General features: G+C 43.3%; 1 protein-coding gene across 1 annotated transcript in view; it reads left to right on the forward strand.

Annotated features, from left to right (window-relative positions):
- LOC124596030 (esterase E4-like) overlaps positions 1–24870 on the forward strand; it is a 46035-nt gene that overhangs the window by 15988 nt on the left and 5177 nt on the right. The window contains exons 3-9 of the mRNA XM_047134992.1: positions 711–873; positions 5876–6061; positions 12309–12499; positions 12633–12807; positions 12884–13062; positions 13150–13297; positions 13644–13779. Of these exons, the coding sequence (XP_046990948.1) occupies positions 711–873; positions 5876–6061; positions 12309–12499; positions 12633–12807; positions 12884–13062; positions 13150–13297; positions 13644–13779 (1178 nt within the window). The remainder of the gene's footprint in view (positions 1–710; positions 874–5875; positions 6062–12308; positions 12500–12632; positions 12808–12883; positions 13063–13149; positions 13298–13643; positions 13780–24870) is intronic.

Consider the following 24870-nt stretch of genomic DNA (forward strand, 5'->3'; position numbering starts at 1 on the left):
GATTGTCTGTTATCAACATCATTGTGGGTAATTTATCATTTGATGCTGTAGGCTGTTTTACTTCCTTAAAGTAACTATCCGAAAATCGAAAATTTTTCATCGAAGGTATGTTACCTCGTCTTCCATCTGAATAGCTAATTAGAGAGGCACCATTTCCCCTGTAGCAAGAAGTAGTAATTTTTTTAAGTATATAGTTTGAGAATCAAATTTATATGAATATTAACAGAAATAGAAAGCCATACTTTTTATTGTTTAAAAATATATTATTCGATGCAGATACACATTGTATGAATGTCTCTTGAGTATCTCCGATTTACATATAATCTTAGAAATACACGACCGTCATAACTGAATTGCAGTATCATGAACGCTTCTCTATTCCACAGGATAGGGTGGGTTGTTTGAGATTAGATTCATTACAGAGTCGTGGTTCTTTTCGGCCAAATACCAGGCGTTCCGGAAGTGTGTCATGGCGGTCGACTAGGTATGAATGGGAGGGAAGTATCAGAGTTATGGCACACACCTTAAAACCAAGTGAAACCTCCCGAAAAACCTAGGTCGGAACTGGAGGATTGCAATTATTTTTATTTATTTCCAGGTCACTATTGATTATTGTCTGGCACATTAATTAAGACGTTTCGTGTGAGTATGTGTTTGTGTACATGTTGGGTGTATATCAATAGCATTATTGTGATAGTTTAATTTTACAGCTCCCATGTAGTGACTGCGAGCATCCAAACAGATCAGTACTATTCTTTATACATCCGGGAGGATGGTATGAGTTCTCCGCAATAAGCAAAGTGCTCGGACCACAGTATCTTCTGGATCAGGACATAGTACTCGTGACTGCAAACTACCGCCTAGGAGCTCTAGGTAAATGTTTTCAACGTAGCATTCGTTTTTCCCATTAACTGTTAATTACAAAAATCTGTTGTAACTTCTTGTAGTTTTACAAGATTATTTTTAGTTTAGTAGGGCCTATAGAATGATATTTACTTTGCTCAGCATATGTAACGTGACTGTAAACTTTATGCAGGGTGTTCTAAAATTCCCATTACAAACTTCTAGGACTTCTAGAGAGGACTGAGTAGATAATATTCTGAATTCGAACCCATGTCCTAAAACCTTTTGAAAACATGTTGGTAACGGAACCACTCTGACACGTAAGTTATTAAGCGTGACCCAGTGCGTCACTTGCTTTACAATTCCACTCATTAATAACCAAAGAAAGAAAAAGAAAACTTAAACAGTTTCCACAAACACTGTAGATTACAGTTAAACTTAAACCGTTTTTATCCTTTTCAAATGAGGGTTAGCATTTTGATCCGCTATAGGTAAGGTTCGATGTGGCGACCACTAAGTTCGGTGAACACACTGAATCTACAAATGGAACGTGCTACACTCGCTCCATGACACCTAGAGCCTTTGTAGTCTGTCCTGTACCGACCACAACGAATCTCACATGATCTTCTTCTGTCTCCCCAGGCGTCTCACGAACCAAACTCTTCATTCTACCCCAAATGAAAAAGCCCAGTTGAGTCAAATCCGGTGATCCTGGAAGCCATGGGATTGGACCATCTCGGCCTATCCAATTGTGTCCGAATCGTTGGTACGGGCATTCCCGAACATGACGTGAAAAGTGACCAGATCCCCCGACAAGCTGAAACCAAATGTCTTGACCGACGTTCAATGGCATAGCATCCAACAACCTTGTCTTTGATATACTCCTACAAAGAGGAGTCGTATGTGTTGAGATCAGTAGAATATGGTGGCCAAACGATGCCCATTCCAGTGGCCTCTGGGTATCCCAGAGCCAGCTTGTGGTCCCTAAAGTGCTCCTTCAGAACATCAAACTCTCCTGCTTCGATGGCGTCGAGCTCCGTCTTGCATGAACCAGATCTTATTGAAATCAGGGACACTTTGGATAATGGGGATGAAATCATCTTCTAAAACCTAACATACCGTTTGGTATGAAACTTCCTGGCAGATTAAAACTGTGTGCCCGACCGAGACTCGAACTCGGGACCTTTGCATTTTGCGGGCAAGTGCTCTACCAGCTGAGCTACCCAAGCACGACTCACACACCGTTCCCACAGCTTTACTTCTGCCAGCGTCTCGTCTCCTACCTTCCAAACTTTACAGAAGCTCTCCTGCAATCCTTGCGCACAAAAGGCAAAGGTCCCGAGTTCGAGTCTCGGTCCGGCACACAGTTTTAATCTGCCAGGAAGTTTCATATCAGCGCACACTCCGCTGCAGAGCGAAAAACTCATTCTGGAAACATCCCCTAGGCTGTGACTAAGCCATGTCTCCGCAATACCCTTTCTTTCAGGAGTGCTAGTTCTGCAGATATCGCAGGGGAGCTTCTGTAAAGTTTGGAAGGTAGAAAACGAGATAATGGCAGAAGTAAAGCTGTGAGGACTGGGCGTGAGTCGTGCTGGGGTAGCTCAGTTGGTAGAGCACTTGCCAGCGAAAGGCAAAGGTCCCGAGTTTGAGTCTCGGTCCCGCACACAGTTTTAATCTGGCAGAAAGTTTCATATCAGCGCATACTCCGCTGCAGAGTGAAAATCTCATTCTGGATACCGTTTGGTAGTCACCGTGCTATCAAGGAACATCGCACCGATTATTCCGTGACTGGGCATCGTACATCACACAGTCACCCGTTGACGGTGAAGAGACTTCTCGATCGCGAAATGCGGATTCTCAGTCCCCCAAATGCGCCAGTTTTGCTTGGCCAAATGCGCCAAACCATGCATGTGCATACTAATTCCCATCATGCCCCGCGGCCAACCGTGGATTCTGAACGTCCTACCCCACCGGTTCAAGAATTATGACGATTTTATTTCATATAGTAAACAGCCTGTATGTAAAAATGTTCAGAACAACGGTGTATTATCATATTCTGAATGTTTCTCCTTTAATATTCTCAGTCCATTTCTTAATTCGTTGCCTGATTCATTGATATACCAATGCTAAATTAAGGTGCCTCAAGACAGATCCATGCTTCTATAAGGGCTTATAGTAAAAGCGTATGATCGAAACCGTGCTTTGCAAAGCTGTAAACTTATACGTTCGTTTATTGAGCAAAAGTACCGTCATATGAACTATTTAGAAACAGAAATGAAAACATCTAAAATTTCTCTGATTAATCCTTTTCATCCAAGAGAGTTCCAGTATCTTCTGTGCTCATCAAGCTGTCGCAGTGGTTAACACACTGGACTCACTTTCGGGAGGATCACGTTTGAAACCCGCATCTGGCCACCCTGGTTTACGTTCTCCGTTATTTCCCTAAATCACCCCAGGAAAATGCCGGTGTGGTGACCTTGAAAGGGAACGCCCATTTTCCTTCCCCATCCTTCCCTAAACCAATTTCGTGTTCCGCCGCCAATGATTTCGTTGTCGACGGAACGTTAAACATTAGTCTTCCTTTCTTTTCCCTTATATACTCATCTACCAGTTTGAGAATAGTTATGGTTCTAGCACGACCTAATCCTTGCACATTTTTATGTGTTGGGCACTATGTTAATTATACTGTCCACGATCGATTGTTTATACAGTGCCATGCTCATAACGATATGCTGCCCTAACGTCTCTGGGTTACTTTTGTCGGGGGCATATGAACATGGAGGAAAATGAAGAGGCTGTATATGAGACACGGATACGCACTCCAGAAATACGCAAGGACCGCCAAAGCCAGCTGTAATCAACCTTATACGGAGAAGCGATCATCTGTGCAGCAATGCCGGTACTCGGGAAAGCATTAAATTTTCCCCAACTCCAACACACTACCGATTGCGGTCATTATAAGCAGCGTGCAACAAACCACTGTCAACGAGGCGGAATAAATACGCCATGAAACGTGTAGCACGCTCACCAGGAACACACAACACACGAGCACGCCGGAAGAGCGGGCCACCCGCCTGTTTAACTTGATCTGGAATTGGTCGTCTTGCACGCTGGCAAAGAAACGCTACTGTGTTGCTCCTGCCCGCAGAATATAAATAGGAACTTTATGAATTTCTTGGTGACGCTGCGTACCGGGAAATAGAAGGCGATCCGACTAGTCACCTCCAGAAAAAAACCATCGAACTTCTCCGCATTACCTTCGACGCGATGGGTGCGCCCAGGATGATCGATATGTATGGCAAAGAAACCGTGGGATGAGTGCTCCCTGATTTCGGCATTCAAAAGACTACTGGACGTCAGACTGTAAGGAGACGATTGCGTGATTCTACCCTCGATTATTGATAACCGCGGCGAGCATCACATTGTACCCCTACTTCACAACACCCATGGGCTCCTTTACAGATGGGCAAGAAGTCGCCCCATGATTGGCGTCGGGTGTTGTTTACGGACGAAACTCGGATCTGTTTGAACCCTGATGATAGCAGATAACATGTTCGGAAACAATACGATAACGTAGAACGCCTCCACCACTGTGTCCCATGTGCAACAAAGTGATGGTGGAGTGATGTTCTGGGTGGTATTACATGGGGGACACCGCACACCTCTCGTGGTTGTTGAGGACAACCAACTGCTCTACGGTACAGTGACGAGATTCCGCAACCAAATAGTGGGGCCATATCGCCAACATTTAGTCTTGATGGATGATAAGACGCGTGCTCATCGTGCTGTTCTCGTAGACACTTCCCTTCAGCATGCTAGACTGATGTGATCTGACAATTACTGCACTTGAACCCAGTAGAACATGTGTGGCATCGATTGACTCGAGCTGTTTTCTGAAGTTGGTAACGGCCACATATTTTGCGTGACGTATGCAGAATCGCCAGTGGACAGTAGGAAAATTTGGACCAGGGATGGTATGATGAATTCATCGATGGTATGCCGCCCGGCCACATATTTTGCGTGACGTATGCAGAATCGCCAGTGGACAGTAGGAAAATTTGGACCAGGGATGGTATGATGAATTCATCGATGGTATGCCGCGACACATTCAAGCCTGCATCCGAACAAGGGGGAAGGTCCCCCATGTATTGATGTTGCTCAGAAGTGCTGTCAAAAAACCCCATGGAAAACAGACGATTTTATCGTTAAACAAATGACTTTTTTTTTTAATTACACACTGCTAATGTATATATATGCATGCCTCAGAGCCAGTTTTGGTTTTCAGTTCCATGAATTTCGAAATAAAGTGGTTATGCAAAACTTATATTTACGTGTGTAGTTGCTGCAGCTCATCCCACCGATGACACTTAGTAATGTAGCTGCCCTGGGACTGCCTCTTGATTTTTTTTTTCCAGGATATTTTTTTCCAAAGTGTTTTCTATGAAGCTCTCATGATGAATTACGTATTCACTTAATTTATATTTTCTTCTTTGTATCATGTTAATTGATTTTCTCTTTAATTTCTCTTATTATCTGTTCATTAGGTTTTCTATCAGTTCTGGATATTTTGTGGCTTTTCTCTGCATCAAAGTTTCTACAACTTGTAATTTTTTTCTTGTTTCACCAGAGTCAACCCTTCACAACCATAGCTTAGAGTACTCCATACCAATACCTTGATGATTTTTTTTTCGTGTTTCTGCGTGAAAGGGGTTGTTCGTTAATAAATTAATGTTATTTCTGTATTGTTATTTAGTTATTACAGTCTTATTTTAATATCCATTGTACTTCCGTTGTCATTTGTTACGCTACGTATCAAGTACCAAGAGTTATTCACATGCACTAGCATCTTACTTCCTATCTTAATATTTGCCCTTACTTGTCTGTTTGGCTTATCTCTTACCATTCTCTTAATCTCGTTTGTATTTATTTTAATTTTCTGACTATACATGGCATGATTTCAAATAGTGATACTGCAAAAACTGTAGTCGACTTTCCAGCGATTTCTTATTAAATATAAGTAATATGTCCTTAGGTCTTATGAGTACGGGCGATGGCGTGCTGAAAGGCAACTACGCGATGAAGGATCAGGTTGCTGCTCTCCGCTGGGTAAATGAAAACATCGATGCGTTCGGTGGCAACCCATCTAGCGTGACGATTTCTGGATACAGCGTTGGAGGAGCAAGCGTGTTTTTCCACATGTTGTCCCCAATGACGAGGGGTAAGTTCGTGTAGCATGTTTCATGACACTCAGTAAACCTTCATCTACCACTTCTTGATTTACGTTGCGTTTCAAGTGATACATTAGCTCACCAGACAAAATGCACTGACTGAAAAGAATCGCAACACCAAACCTAAATTAATGTAGAGTAAGGAATTTTTGGGAATACATCTGCCCAGGGAACATACTTAAGTGATTAACATTGCAAGATGACAGATTAATGTAAGCGTTTGAATAACTCGTGTAACTGCCAGAATGTTACATTCAAGTAAATAGACGTGAGTCTATTCTGTTTTACGGCTGCCGGATGCCAGTTTGTGGGCTAGTGTTCCTTGCCTGTTATACTTGGTCGCTGATTACAGGGACTATTAACACTGCTTGTGGATGACACTGGAGTTGTCGTCTCATGATGTCCCATATGTTCTCGAGTGGAGACAAATCGAGAAAGTCAAGGTTCCAACAGCGGTATGTGGGCGATCGTTATCCTGTTGGGAAAAACCCACTGGAATGCTGTTCATGAATTTCTGCACAAACGTGGAATCACCAGACTGACGTGGAAGTTTGCAGTCATAAACGCGAGAGTGCTCCTGCTGCCATACGAAATCGCGGCCCAGACCACAACTGCAGGTGCAGGTCCAGTGTGTTCACCACCCAGACAGGTTGGTTGCAGACCATCAACTTGCCTCTACTAACCAACACACGCTCATAACTGGCAGCGAGGCAGAACCACTTTAATCTGAAAACACAACAGACATGCACCTTGTCTTCTACACTACTGGCCATTAAAATTGCTACACCACGAAGACGACGTGCTACAGACGCAAAATTTAACCGCCAGGAAGAAGATACTGTGATATGCAAATGATTAGCTTTTCAGAGCATTCACACAAGGTAGGCGCCGGTGGCGACACCTACAATGTGCTGACATGAGGAAAGTTTCCAACCGATTTCTCATGCACAAACAGCAGTTGACCGGCATTGCCTGGTGAAACGTTGTTGTGATGCGTCGTGTAAGGAGCAGAAATGCATACCATCACGTTTCCGGCCGAGCGGGATCAGCCGAGCGGTCTAGGGCGCTGCAGTCATAGACTGTGCGGCTGGTCCCGGCGGAGGTTCGAGTCCTCCCTCGGGCATGGATGTGTGTGTTTTGTCCTTAGGATGACTTAGGTTAAGTAGTGTGTAAGCTTAGGGACTGATGGCCTTAGCAGTTAAGTCCAATAAGATTTCACACACATTTGAACACCCACATCACGTTTACGACTCTGATAAAGGTCGGATTGTAGCCTATCGCGATTGCGGTTTATCGTATCGTGACATTGCTGCTCGCGTTGGTCGAGATCCAATGACTGTTAGCCGAATGTGGAATCGGTGGGTTCTGGAGGGTAATACGGAACGCCGTGCTGGATCCCAATGGCCTCGTATCACTAGCATTCGAGATGACAGGCATCTTATCCGCACGGCTGTAACGGATCGTGCAGCCACGTCTCGATCCCTGAGTCAACAGATGGGAACGTTTGCAAGACAACAACCATCTGCACGAACAGTTCGACGACGTTTGCAGCAGCATGGACTATCAGGCCGGAGACCATGGCTGCGGTTACCCTTGACGCTGCATCACAGACAGGAGCGCCTGCGATGGTGTACCCAACGACGAACCTGGGTGCACGAAGGCAAAGCGTCATTTTTTTGGATGAATCCAGGTTCTGTTTACAACATGACGATGGTAGCATCCGTGTTTGGCGTCATCGCGGCGAACACACATTGGAAGCGTGTATTCGTCATCGTCATACTGGCGTATTACCCGGCGTGATGGTATGGGGTGCAATTAGTTACACGTCTCGGTTACCTCTTGTTCGCATTGACGGCACTTTGAACAGTGAACGTTACATTACAGATGTGTTACGACCCGTGGCTCTACCCTTCATTCGATCCCTGCGAAACCCTACATTTCAGCAGGATAGTGCACCACCGCATGTTTCAGGTCCTGTACGGGCCTTTCTGGATACAGAAAATGTTCGACTGCTGCCGTGGCCAGCACATTCTCCAGATCTCACACCAACTGAAAACGTCTGGTCAAATGTGGCCCAGCAACTGGCTCGTCACAATACGCCAGTCACTACTCTTGATGAACTGTGGTATCGTGTTGAAGCTGCATGGGCAGGTGTACCTGTACACGCCATCCAAGCTCTGTTTGACTCAATGCCCAGGCGTATCAAGGCCGTTATTACGGCCAGAGCTGGTTGTTCTGAGTACTGATTTCTCAAGATATATGCACCCAAATTGCGTGTTTATTTGTCCAATGAATACCCGTTTATCATCTGCATTTCTTCTTGGTGTAGCAATTTTAATGGCCAGTAGTGTAGTAAGTTTTCGCTTGACACCACTGAAGTCCCAACTGGCGGTGGTTTGAGGTCAGTGGAATACACGCAACAGAGCGTCTGGCTCGGAGCTATCCTTGAAGTAAGCGATTTGTAACAGTTCGTTGCGTCACTGTGGTGCGAACTGCTGCTGAAATTGCTGCTGTGGATGCAGTACGATGCGCCAGAGCCATAAGCCAAACAAGATGGTCTTCCCTCTCTGTAGGGCCACGTGGGCGTCTGGAGCTCGATCTTCTTGTGTCCCTTTATTCGCGTGGTCATCACTGCCAGTAATCATCTACAGTGGCCATATTCCTCCCAAGTTTTTTTTTTTTTTTGCAATATCGCAGAAGAAACATCCAGATTTTGGTAGCCCTATTACACGACGTCACGTCCAATCAGGAAGGTAACTAAGTCTCACAACCGTTACAGCACGTACTTAAAACAAAACTGGTTTGCATCCTCACAGTGGCGCTATTAGCGACACTGCTATGAGATTGGTGCAAAATTTAAATGGACATAATCTTTCAGTTGTAGAAACACGCCTACCAATTTTTGTTTATGTCGGAAACTCCGTCTTGGTGTTGAGACTTTTCCTCCGTCAGTATATTAGTGACTCCGTTTGAACAACACCCTGATCTCTTTGGTGCTCTGGGGGTAGTGTAGAACAGCTACTAGGCTGCCTCGTGACAGTCCACCGCTGATGCCAATCCAGACAATCCGAATCGGTTGTATGCCATCACAGCATTAAAGTGGCTCGACATGGAGACGCAACATAATGGCAAAAAGGAGACTATCGTGTCTGGATTCATCCATAACCACAACGTGAATGATTTGGTGGTGTATGAATGGCGACTGTCCAACCTATTTACAAAGGAATGGAGTAGCAAACGTAGCCATGTCAGACGGTGTAAGAACAGTGGTCGTAACTGGATTCTAACGGTCATGGACTGGAGAAGAAGTGTCATGCCTTGTCAGTGAGTGTCTGTTTCAAAAACGACAGGAAGTGGCGATGTCAGTAAACTAAGATCCCTCCAGATTGCATGCAGAAAACTTTTGCAGTCGGGTACTTCGCAAAGGTCCTTTGTTGAGACCGTTACATAAAGCGCCACGTGTTCTGTGGGCCACATAACGCAAAAATTCAAGACGCGCTGACTGTGGGCGTGTAGTGTGCTCCAAAGAGTGAATATTTTGCCTCTTTTCATGTCATGCAATGATTCGAGTGGCCTGAATATCCAGTTAAGTGGTTTTACGCGCAATATGTGGAGGCTATAGATCGGTCCGTCGCTGGTTGTGTGATGCTCTGGGGCAATTTTCGTACGATGTGCTGTGTTTACTCACTGAGGTTACTGTAATCATGAACAGGATATTTATTTCAATATTCTCAGTCACCAGTTGTTGCTCTTTGTCGCACACCTACATAATTAGTAATCTGTAGACACTCCCATATTCCTCAATGGGAACAGCCTTGTTCACGAGGCTGCCCATGTACCTTCCTGGTTTGATGCACACCCATTCTCCGATGGCCCCCTCTAAATTATGGCTAGTTTAGAGTGGGCCAGTGAAGAAGCAAACGGGTGCAGCAGATTAAATCTGGGACTGTTCAGAAAAGTGGGTGAAACATACCAGTCAACAATGCCTCCGCAATTCGGTAGCCCCCATTCGTCAATGAGTGACTTCACTTGCATATGGCGCAGCTGAAGAAACTTGTTGACTTCCTTCCTCGTCGAATTGAGGCAGTTATCAAGGATAGAGGCAGTGTTACACGGTATAAGTGTGGTGACTTCTGCGAGTGAGTAAGTGTTTCTCCGATACGATGCTAGAGTGTAGTGTCTGTGCTATTCCGAATTACGATGAAATGTTCATTCGGACGTGCATACACGCCCGGAGCAACATTGCAACGAACTTCTGAACAACTACAATATCATATTTATCCGCCGACACCGGGCAAGCTACTTTCAAGTGAAATGTCTGTCTTCTGCGGGAATATACTCGTACGTAATGGAAGTAGGAGTACAGGTTGTATACACGTGGTTGACGATTTGTAGTAATTTGAGTCTGCCATGAATCGCGCTCAGATAGCCTAATGCCAAGGCGACCGCTCGCGATGAGCGAGAAATCCGGTTTCGAGTACCGCTTCGGCACAGCTTTTCATTGTCATCATTCCATTATAAAGCTAATAGTTGTCTATATTTGCAACTGCGTGTACATTTCATGTGTACAGCATGATAGGAGCCAAATAACTTTTGCTAACTTAATCTGTTTCAGTTTCATAAAGTGAACACAAAAGGCTGTCTGAGTTTAGAACATGATTCCTTTGTTTTAAGACGTAAGCTATGAGTAAGTCTAAAAGCCTTAACAAATGTTCTACAATCTTTTATGTACGTTGTAACTGCCCTATGCTGGAATCTTCCGTCCTGCGACACACATCCCGCCAATTGTACTGGACGATGTAAAACGACCGAAAGCTTTTCCATTAAGTTTACATCGATTGATTTTCAATGTAAGATATTTTATTCGGCCAAAGTAATCAGTTGAAAACTGCGTTAGTATTGTACTGACCAATAAAACTGCAGCAGCATAAAGAATACCTGACACCAAAATTTAACAGTACAGTAGGAAGAAAACGTGATTAAATTTGTAGATGATCTGGAGGGGTGTACAGGGTGCGTAATTCAGTGCACTGAGGCACCACCTCTGACAACAACAATGGTCGAACTTGGTTGGCCATCGAGTGCAACTGAGCCGCGATAACAGGTCCCATGCTACTTCAGCCAGAATTCATCAATCAATGTGGTTGGTCGTTCGCTCACGACCGAGAAAACAATACACCAGTTCTCTCGGGCGCATGTCTCGTGGGCCTTTGAGACTCTGGATGATGTTGGGTAAGGCCGTCTTGGACCCATCGATTCCACAGTCATATGGCAGTGCGAGTGGCAGTATCGTAGAACTATGGGCGAAGCTAGTTTCACGCTCTGCTTACTTGGAAGTGACGTCAAAAAGACGGTACTCGTTGCGACCGCCAAACTCAACAGAGGTGGACCCAGTAAGCTGCTAGCTAACATCTCCAGTCTAGCAGTGGGGCCTTGCATATAGCGACATACACTGGAAGAAAAAAGACAACTAAATATTTGTGACAACCAAGAACACAAATATTATAAAAAAGTTTCTGATGTTGCTGAGCAACGGTCATATAGTATTTTTAATGGAACACTCCGCCATTTCACTGTTTTATTGTTTATTTAAATTCAATTCAGGTTTCAGCCGTTTATGCCATTTTCCAGTATGTGAGTTTATGTCTTTAACATATAATCCAGGACACTAACATGATGTCAAGCTCAAAGTTGGCCATAAATTAGGAGCAAATATTTTTCTTAATTTATGGCCAACTTTGAGCTTGACAACATGTTAAGTGTCCTGCAATATATGTTAAAGACATAAAATCAGACACCTGAAAATGGCGTAAAAGGTCGAAACCTGGGTTGTACTTAAAACAATCAAATGGTGGTGTTTTCTACTGAATAAAACAAATTTTATTGCTGCTCTTTTCACAAGCAGCAATTTATGCTCTGCTCTTTGGTGTTGTCTATCCATAACACAGCACAACAGACAGAAGGCAGAGAAACATATACTGGATGACACAGTGGACGACAAGGTACAATGTCACCAGTTAATACATTATCGTAATGGATATAGAAGCAAACGTACAACGTGAGTATCTTTCTTAACCAAACACCGCAGAACAAAGAGATTTAGAGGACCATCAGTGCACTGTTGATGTCTAATAAGTCACCCTTACTGATGCGTGACGATGCACCTGCTGATGAACTTCCTCCGAATGTCTGATATCTAAGGCTACCTTTCACGATACGAATATGCTTTCGTTCCAGGTTTATTCCAGAGGGCAATTTCAATGAGTGCTTCTATTGACACAATGTGGGACATTGACAGAGATCCAGTGGTGAAGGCGAGAAAGCACGCGGAACTCGTTGGCTGCCCGACGGGGACCTCTCAGCAGATAGCCGACTGCATGCGCGAGAAGACAGCGGAAGAAATCGCGTACTCCATGGACGGACTAGCGGTTAGTATCTCAGGTACATCTACAGCAGTACAGTAGTTTTAAACTAGTCTTTCCAATAGTACAATGTAGACACAAAAAGCCCCAAACCTGAACAACGTGTCCAGTATAGCCATCTAAACACGCAATGTTACAGGAATGGGGATACGATCCGATACTCATCTACTACCCTGTCATTGAACCTGATCTCAATGACGGCAGTGAGAGATATCTTGATCAAGAACCATATCCACAGCTACTGAGCGGGAACTTCACGAAAGTTCCGTGGATGACTGGCTACACAAAGGACGAATTCTCGTGGAAGGCTCTCTGTAAGTACTAATACGTGTACAGATCTTTCTTTCCGCAGTCATGTTAACAGTTCTGACTGTCGCTGATTCTTTTCAGCCGTAGTTGAAAATTCAACGTGGGCCAACGACATGTATGAAAACTTCGAGACTGTCGCTCCAATATCATTCATGTACGAAAGAGGTACGGAGCGCTCCCGCAACATTAGCCGAGAGTTGAAGGCCTTCTACATCAACAACCAACCCATCACTAATAACTCACTCGATGGCCTCGGAAAGGTAATGTTCAATACAAGTATGACATTCATGAAATAAATAGTGAACGCAAAACAGATTTACGACTCACATACAACCGTTTTCTTTCAGCTGTATGCAGATTCCATCATATGTTTCGGCGAAGACCGCGCAGCTAAAATAATATCAGGAATTAGTGATTTTCCAGTTTACTTTTACAGATTTTCTTATCAGGGAAGGTACAGCTTCGTTTACTACCCAAATACTACGACGCCATACGGTACGTTTTTCCCACAAAGTGGATTTATCTCATCGTTCATATTTTTGCAGATTTACAATGTTATTATCTGTGGGAGCCATTAACTAATGTTCTTAATATCTCTGTCAGATGTAATTATTAGTCGCAATGCTTAGCCTGACTTGTTGACCAAAGCAATGGACTTTTAACACAATTGGATACTCATAAAACTGTATAATATGGCTGGCATATAAAAGTAAACAAAATCCCTATGACATAAGATTAGGTTTTAAGTTGACATTTAACAGTAACAGTATATAAGTATTCCAAGTCAATACGTTATGACGTGAATAAATATAATTACGTCACTTGTTTTCGTCTTTCGTAGGTGTTGTTCATCATGACGAGCTAATCTACTTGTTCTACTTGTCAGCGCTGGATTTTCCATTTTTTCAAGAAAGTGATCCAGAAATCCAAACTCTTGAGCGACTTACGACGATGTGGGCGAATTTTGTGAAGACAGGGTAAGGAACTGTTCAGACAGTCTCGCTTGGTAAAAGTATCAATTTACCCCCCTTCGTATCATTTTACTCCCCTTTATTCTGAGACATCATAGTCGCACTAAATTTCTGAAACGAGAACATTTTCTCCCTCGACCGTAGCTACTGTTTGTTGTCCACCACTGGTCAGTTCTGGCTCTTGTGACATTTTCAAGCGGTAGTTGATGTGCATGTGTAGAAGCCACCAAACCATCATTATTGTCAAATTTCTGATTATGGGGCACTAAAATGAGCAGTATCTCAAAAAAGTAACACACATAGACCCACGCGCGCGCCGCGCGGGCCTAGCCGAGTGGTCCAGGGCGCTGCAGTCATGGACTGTGCGGCTGGTCTCGGCGGAGGTTCGAGTCCTCCCTCGGGCATGGGTATGAGTGTGTTTGGCCTTAGGATAATTTAGGTTAAGTAGTGTGTAAGCTTAGGGACTGATGACCTTAGCAGTTAAGTCCCATAAGATTTCACACACATTTGAACATTTTTTTGAACACACGCGCGCGTGAACACACACACACACACACACACACACACACACACGCACACGCACACACACACACACACACACACACACACACACACACAAAGAGAGAGAATGAGGGAAGTGCAGTCTTCTATCCTCTAATGTTCCTAGAAGAAAGTGAATTTTTTGCTGATGAAGTTATTTCTAAAGGTAATACAAAAATGGTTCAAATGGCTCTGAGCACTATGGGACTTAACTTCTGAGGTCATCAGTCCCCTAGAACTTAGAACTACTTAAACCTAACTAACCTAAGGACATCAAATGGCGTGCCCGAGGCAAGATTCGAACCTGCGACCGTAGCGGTCGCGCGGCTCCAGACTGTAGCGCCAAGAACCGCTCGGCCACTGCGGCCGGCAAGGTAGTCCTTACACTCAATTCTCCCCTGATCCTAATACTGAAATTTTATTTTATTTGTGTTGTATCAGAACTTTATGATTTAATAGCAAGTATTGCAACTGATTGTTAAGAGTTTCGAAAGTAGGAGAGAATTTCTGTCAGAACAAAAGGTGCATACATGAACCATGAGTCATGCAAAGCGGTCAGAGATTAATTTTCTAATTAATTTCACTCAAAAAGCGATAGACAGCCCTTGTATTAAGTTCATGGCATTCGCCTCAATAAGCTGTAACTACCATCATCCATATAGAGAGAGACAAGTGTTTTTACTGTTCGTTACAAACTAGGTCCTTGGAATTCGCGTTTTCTTTTCATTCAACGTGCTCGTAATCGCCGATATGACGTGAACCCACATGTTCGTAGAGCGTCTCGTATCTGCACCGAACTTGGTTCCAGTTCATTTCGAAGCATCGTAATTTCTGTATTGTATTCTGAAGTTTCCCCAAACAGATCCAGAAAATGTCTTGTCACTGACGAACCTTGTCCAGCTAATAATAATAATAATAATAATAACAGTTTCGTCTGGCTGGTATTTAGATTGGATGCGGCTTCAGTGACTTGAACGCCCCTAATCTACCCCAGTGTTCCGAAAGGGGACCTACAGTCTAACGCGGAACGCGAACCACGTGTCGTCCCTGACAACTTCACACATTGTCGAGAGGTGAAGGCTAGACTTAAAATTTCCGCGGTCCGACCGGGATTCGATGCCGTAACTCTTGGTACTCCAGTACGCGCTTTATCAATAGACCACTAAGTTCGACGGTGAATCTAACGGCAAGGCAGGCACCAATACAAACTAAAAACGCCATGTTCAGAGAGTAATAGAAATTTTTATCAATACACAACGACCACCATTTTTCACATCTCTCGTTCCTCACTAAACTGGCCGTGGCGCTACTCGTTAAAATAAAATAGAGACACCCTTCTAATTAAAATTTCTGTTACCTTCAGGCGAACTAGAGCAAAGAAGGGCAGGAGATTATTAGACTTTAATGTCCCGTCGACGACGGGGTCATTAGTGACCAAACACAAACTGGGAAGGGGAAGGATGGCTATTCAAAGGAAATATCCCGGCAATTTCCCTTTATGTTGGCACACCACGGAGAAACAAAATCTGAATGGCGTATCGGCGATTTTAGTTAGCGTCACTCCGAATAAGAGTTCAATGTCTTATTATTGTATCACCTTGTTCTGTAGCGAAGAAGATACCAGGAAGAAAAATCTATTCCTATAGGACTTTTTGTTTCAGGTCGTTAGCTTATTTGAAAAATATTTTGGCCGTCAGTTTGCCAGCATGTGTCGTTGAAAGTCCCCTGCACATATATTGAACCAAGCTGCCTTTATAGCCGTCCATTGTTGCGAAAGTGTTGCCGGTGCGGAAGTTTTTGCACGTACTGACCTCTCGATTGTGTCCCATAAATGTTCGATGGGATTCATGTCGGGCGACCCGGGTGACCAAATCATACCCTCGAATTGTCCAGAATGCAACTCAAACCAATCGCGAATAGTTGCGACCCGGTGACATGGCGCGTTGCCACACATAAAAATTCCATCATTGTTTGAAACATGAAGTCCTAAATGGTCGAACATAGTCAATTCCAGTGAATGTTCGATTCAATTAGACCAGTCCATTTCATGCAAACGCATCGCACACCATTATGAAGCTACCACCAGCCTGCACAGTGCCTTCTTGACAACTTGGGTCCATGGTTTCGTAGGGTCTCGGCTCCACTTCCACCATACCATCATCTCTTACTAACTGAAACTGAAACTAATCTGACCTGGCCACGGTCTTCCAGATGCCTAGCGTCCAACTGATATGGTTGATTGGCTGCTGCCATAGCCCAGCAAGGCTAAATTTCACCGCACTGTCTTAAAGGGTGTGTTCGTCGTACGTCCCAAATCGATTTTTGCAGTTATTTCACACAGTGTTGCTTGTCTGTTAGCACTGACAACTAAACGCAAACACAATTATTCTCGGTCGTTCACTGAGGGCTTTCGGCTACTGCGTGTTCGTTTTGAGAAGTAATGCTTGAAATTTGGTATTCTTGGCACACTTTTGACTCTGTGGATCTCGGAATACTGAATTCCCCAACGATGTCCGAAATGGAATGTCCCATGTGTGTAGCTCCAATTACCATTCCACGTTCACAGTATGTTAGTTCCCGTCGTTCGGCCATAATCACGTCGGAAAACTTTTCATTGAATCACCTGAGTACAAATGATAGATCCGCCAATGCACTGCCGATTTATATCTTGTGAACGCAATACTACCGCCATCCGTATATGTGCATATCGGTGTACCCATGACCTTTATCACCTCAGCACAATTGAAGGCGACTTGAACGTACCGAGTATAGACTGCGACGTATGTGGATTTACTGCTGGTGGTGCGGAGAGATAGTCTTTTGAGTATCTCTGATTCGAATACTGTTTCGAGGAGCGAATTCGACAGACCACACGCAATAAAAATATTTTGGATCTTGTTGCCACAAACAGGCCTGAATTTATCGACAGAGTCGGTTAAGAGACAGGTATTAGCGATAGTGTTATAATCATAGCGATGACTATTAGTAAAGTTAATAAATCCATCGAGTAGGCTATGAGACCTTTATGCCGGAACGAGCAAATAAGCATCCTATTTAAAAAAAAAAGAGTGGTCATCATTAATTCCAGTATGATGGACGTAGAGGAATTCTCAGCAAATTTTAAACTGACTCTAAATTGCGTTTTCGAGAAGTCTGTGCTGAATAAGTGGATTATGGACGAAAAAGACCCTCCATAGTTTAATAACAAAATTCGGAAAAATGCTGAAAAACACAAATTCTTGCACTCTTACTTACAAAAATCGCAGATATTTCGACAAACAAAATTTAATAAAAATTCGTTCGTTTATAAAAATAACATTGCGTGAAGCATACAAGTTCTATTGTCATTCGTTGGAGTAAGATTTTGCCGAGAATCCGAGAAAATTCTGGTCCTGCATAACATCGCTAAACGGATTGATGGCTTCTATTCAGGCACTTGCAGACAAGTTACACATGGTGATAGAATACGGCACAATAAAAGCCGAAGTTTTAAATTTCGCGTTTAAGAAATCACACAGAAGGATCGTGCAGAAATACCGTAGTTCTGACCGTCTCACACACGCTAGCTTCGAGGACATGGAAACAGTCTTCTGTGGGCTTGAGGAGCAACTGAAAGAGCTGAAAACAAATAAGTCACCATTTCCTGATGTAATCCCAATTCGGCTGTACAGAGAGTGCTGCACCGTATTGACCCCGTACTTAGCCTGTATTTATCGCGAACCTATCGCCCATCGGAGAGTCACGAGTCTCCGGAAAAAGCGCAGGTGACTCCTATTGTATAAGAAGGGTAAGAGAACGGATCCGCTAGGTTACAAACCGGTAACGATTTCATCTGTTTGCTGCAGAGTTCTTGAGCATATCCTGAGCTCGAATGTAATAAATTTCCTTGGAACAGAAAAACTTCTTTCAATAGATCATCACGGACTTACAAGGCTTCACTCGTGCGGACCTCAGCTTGCCCTTTTCTCGCACGATATCCTGCAATCCGTGGATGAAGAGCAAGGGGAAGATTCAATACCCGCAGATTTCCGGAAAATCGTTTTGCACGGTGCGTCACTCCGCCCTGTGGACGAATATTGTCAGATAGGTGAGTGACTTGAGAACGTTTCAAGCATAGAATCCAGTAAGCTGTCGTGGTCGGTAGTTGTTCATCAGAAACAAAGGTATCGTCAGCAGTGCCTCACGGAAGGTTATAGGACCGCTCTTGTTCTCCGAACACGTAAATGATCTCACGGGCAAGGTGAGCAGCATCACGAGTGTGTTTGTTGACGACGCTGCAGTATTGTGAAAGTGTCATCGTTGAACAACTACAGAAGATACAAGATGACGGACAAATTTTCTATTTCGTGAGATAAATCGCGGCTTGCCTTAAATGTAGAAAAATGTAAGTTAATCCAGATGAGCAGAGAAAAACAATCCTATAACTTCCAAATACAGTCACGACGTTTAAATACTAGGTGAGTTGAAACTTCCTGGCAGATTAAAACTGTGTGCCCGACCGAGACTCGAACTCGGGACCTTTGCCTTTCGCGGGCAAGTGCTCTACCATCTAAGCTACCGAAGCACGACTCACGCCCGGTACTCACAGCTTTACTTCTGGCAGTACCTCGTCTCCTACCTTCCAAACTTTACAGAAGCTCTCCTGCGAGATGTGGTGAGTTGTAAAGCGATATGAATTAGAAGGAATACGTAAGATCGGCAGCTGGGAAGATAAATGCCCAGCTTCGGTTTCTTGAGAGAATTCTCGGAAACTGCAGCTCATCTATAATGGAGATAGTGTATAGAACACTAGTGCGAGCCATTATTGAAAACTACTCGAGTCTTTGGTATCCTCACCAGGTCAGATTAAAGGATGATATCGAAGCAGTTCAGAGGCGAGTTGCTAGCTTTGTTACCGCTAGGTTTGGTCAACAACCAAATATTATGGAGATCTTCTTCAACTCAAATGGAAATCCCTGGTGAGAAGACGACGTACTTTTCAGGAAAAATTACTGAGGCAATTTAGAAAATAGGAACGTGCGGCTGACTTCTGAAAGTTGTTACTGCCAGTAACGTACATTTTCGATAAAGAATGCGAAGATAAGCTAAAAGAAGATAGGGCTTATACGGAGGCATCTAGACAGCCTTTCTTCCTTGGTTCCACTTGTAATCTCTTGCCGCAGGGGAGTGTCGTAGGACCGTTGCCACTCACAATATATATAAATGACCTTGTGGGTAACATCGGAAGTTCACTGAGGCTATTTGCGGATGATGTTGTAGTATATCGAGAGGTTGTAACAACTGAAAATTGTACTGAAATGCAGGACGATCTGCAACGAATTGGCGCATGGTGCAGGAAATGGCAATTGAATCTCAATGTATACAAGTGTAATGTGCTGCGAATACATAGAAAGAAAGAGCCTTTATCATTTAGCAGAGCCTTTATCATTTAGCTACAATACAGCAGGTCAGCAACTGGAAGCAATTAATTCCATAAATTATCTGGGAGTAGGCATTAGGAGTGATTTAAAATGGAATGATCATATAAAGTTGATCGTCGGTAAAGCAGATGCCGGACTGAGGAAATGCAGTCCGAAAACAAAGGAAGTAGGTTACAGTACACTTGTTCGCCCATTGCTTGAATACTGCTCACCGGTGTGGGATCCGTACCATATAGGGTTGATAGAAGAGATAGAGACAGGATCATTTAGTAATCGGGAAAGCGTTACGGAGATGATAGATAAACTCCAGTGGAAGACTCTGCAAGAGAGTCGCTCAGTAGCTCGGTACGGGCTTTTGCTGAAGTTTCGAGAACATACCTTCACCCCCCCCCCCCCCCCCCCCCCATGAACCATGGACCTTGCCGTTGGTGGGGAGGCTTGCGTGCCTCAACGATACAGATAGCCGTACCGTAGGTGCAACCACAACGGAGGGGTATCTGTTGAGAGGCCAGACAAACGCGTGGTTCCTGAATAGGGGCAGCAGCCTTTTCAGTAGTTGCAAGGTCAACAGTCTGGATGATTGACTGATCTGGCCTTGTAACAATAACCAAGACGGCCTTGCTGTTGTGGTTCTGCGAACGGCTGAAAGCAAGGGGGAAAAAATGGTTCAAATGGCTCTGAGCACTATGGGACTTAACAGCTATGGTCATCAGTCCCCTAGAACTTAGAACTACTTAAACCTAACTAACCTAAGGACAGCACACAACACCCAGCCATCACAGGCAGAGAAAATCCCTGACCCCGCCGGGAATCGAACCCGGGAACCCGGGCGTGGGAAGCGAGAACGCTACCGCACGACCACGAGATGCGGGCAGCAAGAGGAAACTACAGCCGTAATTTTTCCCGAGGGCATGCAGCTTTACTGTATGGTTAAATGACGATGGCGTCCTCTTGGGTAAAATATTCCCTTAATCGGGCAGGTAGGTTAGAAAATTTAAAAAGGGAAATGGATAGGTTAAAGTTAGATATAGTGGGAATTAGTGACGTTCGGTGGCAGGAGGAACAAGACTTCTGGTCAGGTGAATACAGGGTTATAAATACAAAGTCAAATAAGGGTATTGCAGGAGTAGGTTTAATAATGAATAAAAAAATAGGAATTCGGGTAAGCAACTACAAACAGCATAGTGAACGTATTATAGTGGCCAAGATAGACACGAAGCCCATGCCTACTACAGTAGTACAAGTTTATATGCCAACTAGCTCTGCAGATGACGAAGAAATTGAAGAAATGTATGATGAGATAAAAGAAATTATTCAGGTAGTGAAGGGAGACGAAAATTTAATAGTCATGGGTGACTGGAATTCGACAGTAGGAAAAGGGAGAGAAGGAAACATAGTAGGTGAATATGGATTGGGGCTAAGAAATTAAAGAGGAAGCCGTCTTTTAGAATTTTGCACAGAGCATAACTTAATCATAGCTAACACTTGGTTTAAGAATCATGAAAGAAGGTTGTATACATGGAAGAACCCTGGCGATACTAAAAGGTTTCACATAGAGTATATAATGGTAAGACAGAGATTTAGGAACCAGATTTTAAATTGTAAGACATTTCCAGGGGCAGATGTGGACTCTGACCACAATCTATTGGTTATGACCTGTAGATTAAAACTGAAGAAACTGCAAAAAGGTGGGAATTTGAGGAGATGGGACCTGGATAAACTGACTAAACCAGAGGTTGTACAGAGTTTCAGGGACAGTTTAAGGGAACAATTGACAGGAATGGGGGAAAGAAATACAGTAGAAGAAGAATGGGTAGCTTTGAGGGATGAAATAGTGAAGGCAGCAGAGGTTCAAGTAGGTAAAAAGACGAGGGCTAGTAGAAATCCTTGGGTAACAGAAGAAATATTGAATTTAATTGATGAAAGGAGAAAATATAAAAATGCAGTAAATGAAGCAGGCAAAAAGGAATACAAACGTCTCAAAAATGAGATTGACAGGAAGTGCAAAATGGCTAAGCAGGTATGGCTAGAGGACAAATGTAAGGATGTAGAGGCATGTCTCACTAGGGGTAAGATAGATACTGCCTACAGGAAAATTAAAGAGACCTTTGGAGAAAAGAGAGCCACTTATATGAATATCAAGAGCTCAGATGGAAACCCAGTTCTAAGCAAAGAAGGGAAAGCAGAAAGGTGGAAGGAGTATATAGAGGGTCTATACAAGGGCGATGTACTTGAGGACAATATTATGGAAATGGAAGAGGATGTAGATGAAGATGAAATGGGAGATACGTTACTGCGTGAAGAGTTTGACAGAGCACTGAAAGACCTGAGTCAAAACAAGGCCCCCGGAGTAGACAACATTCCTTTGGAACTACTGACGCCCTTGGGAGAGCCAGTCCTGACAAAACTCTATCTTCTGGTGACATGTATGAAACAGGTGAAATACCCTCAGACTTCAAGAAGAATATAATAATTCCAATCCCAAAGAAAGCAGGTGTGGACAGATGTGAAAATTACCGAACTATCAGTTTAAAAAGTCACAGCTGCAAAATACTAACGTGAATTGTTTACAGACGAATGGGAAAACTGATAGAAGCCGACCTCGGGCAAGATCAGTTTGGATTCCGTAGAAATGTTGGAACACGTGAGGCAATACTAACCTTACAACTTATCTTAGAAGCTAGATTAAGGAAGGGCAAACCTACGTTTCTAGCACATGTAGACTTAGAGAAAGCTTTTGACAATGTTGACTGGAATACTCTCTTTCAAATTCTGAAGCTGGCAGGGGTAAAATACAGGGATCGAAAGGCTATTTACAATTTGTACAGAAACCAGATGGCAGTTATAAGAGTCGAGGAACATGAAAGGGAAGCAGTGGTTGGGAAGGGAGTGAGACAGGGTTGTAGCCTATCCCCGATGTTATTCAACCTGTATATTGAGCAAGCAGTAAAGGATACAAAAGAAAAATTCGGAGTAGGTATTAAAATCCATGGAGAAGAAATAAAAACTTTGAGGTTCGCCGATGACATCGTAATTCTGTCAGAGACAGCAAAGCACTTGGAAGAGCAGTTGAACGGAATGGACAGTGTCTTGAAAGGAGGATATAAGATGAACATCAACAAAAGCAAAACGAGATTAATGGAATGTAGTCTAGTTAACTCGGTCGATGCTGAGGGAATTAGATTAGGAAATTAGACACTTAGAGTAGTAAAGGAGTTTTGCTATTTGGGGAGCAAAATAACTGATGATGGTCGAAGTAGAGAGGATATAAAATGTAGACTGGCAATGGCAAGGAAAGCGTTTCTGAAGAAGAGACATTTGTTAACATCGAGTATAGATTTAAGTGTCAGGAAGTCATTTCTGAAAGTATTTGTATGGAGTGTAGCCATGTATGGAAGTGAAACATGGACGCTACTTAATTTGGACAAGAAGAGAATAGAAGCTTTCGAAATGTGGTGCTACAGAAGAATGCTGAAGATTAGATGGGTAGATCACATAACTAATGAGGAAGTATTGAATAGGATTGGGGAGAAGAGAAGTTTGTGGCACAACTTGACTAGAAGAAGGGATCGGTTGGTAGGACATGTTCTGAGGCATCAAGGGATCTCCAATTTTGTATTGGAGGGCAGCGTGGAGGGTAAAAATCGTAGAGGGAGACCAAGAGATGAATACACTAAGCAGATTCAGGAGGATGTAGGTTGCGGTAGGTACTGGGAGATGAAGAAGCTTGCACAGGATAGAGTAGCATGGAGAGCTGCATCAAACCAGTCTCAGGACTGAGGGCCACAACAACAACAACAACAACCAGAATGAGATTTTCACTCTGCAGCGGAGTGTGCGCTGATATGAAACTTCCTGGCAGATTAAAACTGTGTGCCCGACCGAGACTCGAACTCGGAAAGGTCCCGAGTTCGAGTCTCGGTCGGGCACACAGTTTTAATCTGCCAGGAAGTTTCCACAACAACAACCTTCACCGAGGAGTCAAGCAGTATATTGCTTCCTCCTACGTATATCTCGCGAAGAGACCATGAGGATAAAATCAGAGAGATTAGAGCCCACACAGAGGCATACCGACAATCTTTCTTTCCACGAACAATACGAGACTGGAATAGAACGGTGAACCGATAGAGGTACTCGAGGTACCCTCCGCCACACACCGTCAGGTGGCTTGCGGAGTATGGATGTAGATGTAGATCTCCCCGCCCCTCCTTCCTACTTGCAGCTATTGTCCACATTAGTCTTTTATGAAGATCTGAGAGGAGCGAAGATTACATTAAAGTTGTTAGCTCACTTATCTTTTCTTGCAGAGTTGGCTCCAATTCTTCTTGTCTATGGCTCTGATTCTGATTCCTGAAGCTGAAAATGTCACATTTTAGATCCTCACGGTTGGATTGATCTAAATAAATTTGAAGATTGTTCTTCAATAAAAGATTGTTGTTGCAGAATTTTTGTTGTTACGTTAATATATTTTGTCACATTATAGTATATCACACAGTATTTTGATTTTTTACTTTAACAAAGCCAAAATTACATTGTTAGCAAAAAATACAAAAATAGGCCCGCTAACATCAGAGGCATACTTACTACTATCTCACTCATCGGAAATAACAATATTCCGAAGGATTTACAGTTTTTCTTGACAAATGAATTTCTATTAGTTTATGTTACATAATTACTTACGTTTATTATTTCACAAATGAATCCCGAAATAAACGTAGTAACCAGCACAGTATTGCGTAATTGATAACAGAAATTTTAAGTGTGCCAATAGTTCGTAATTTCAAATATTTCTACAAAATAATTTTAACTGTACATTCAGAACTAGTACTTATCCGTTATAACATCGAAAATAAATTTTAGCTTGAAATATAGTGTACTATGTGTAAAATTGTATGCAAGTTTTCAGAAAAACAGCTGAGTGATATTGACGTGTCCAAAATTCGAAAATGGTACTGGTATCGACAACTAATGTTGAGGAAAAGTAATGCTAGAGGAGCGTGTCCCGTTACACACTCTCGAGTGGATGGTTCAAATGGCTCTGAGCACTATGCGACTTAACTTCTGAGGTCATCAATCGTCTAGAACTTAGAACTAATTAAACCTAACTAACCTAAGGACATCACACACATCCATGCCC

Source organism: Schistocerca americana, chromosome 2, assembly GCF_021461395.2.
Source record: "Schistocerca americana isolate TAMUIC-IGC-003095 chromosome 2, iqSchAmer2.1, whole genome shotgun sequence".
NCBI classification, from domain to species: Eukaryota; Metazoa; Arthropoda; class Insecta; order Orthoptera; family Acrididae; genus Schistocerca; species Schistocerca americana.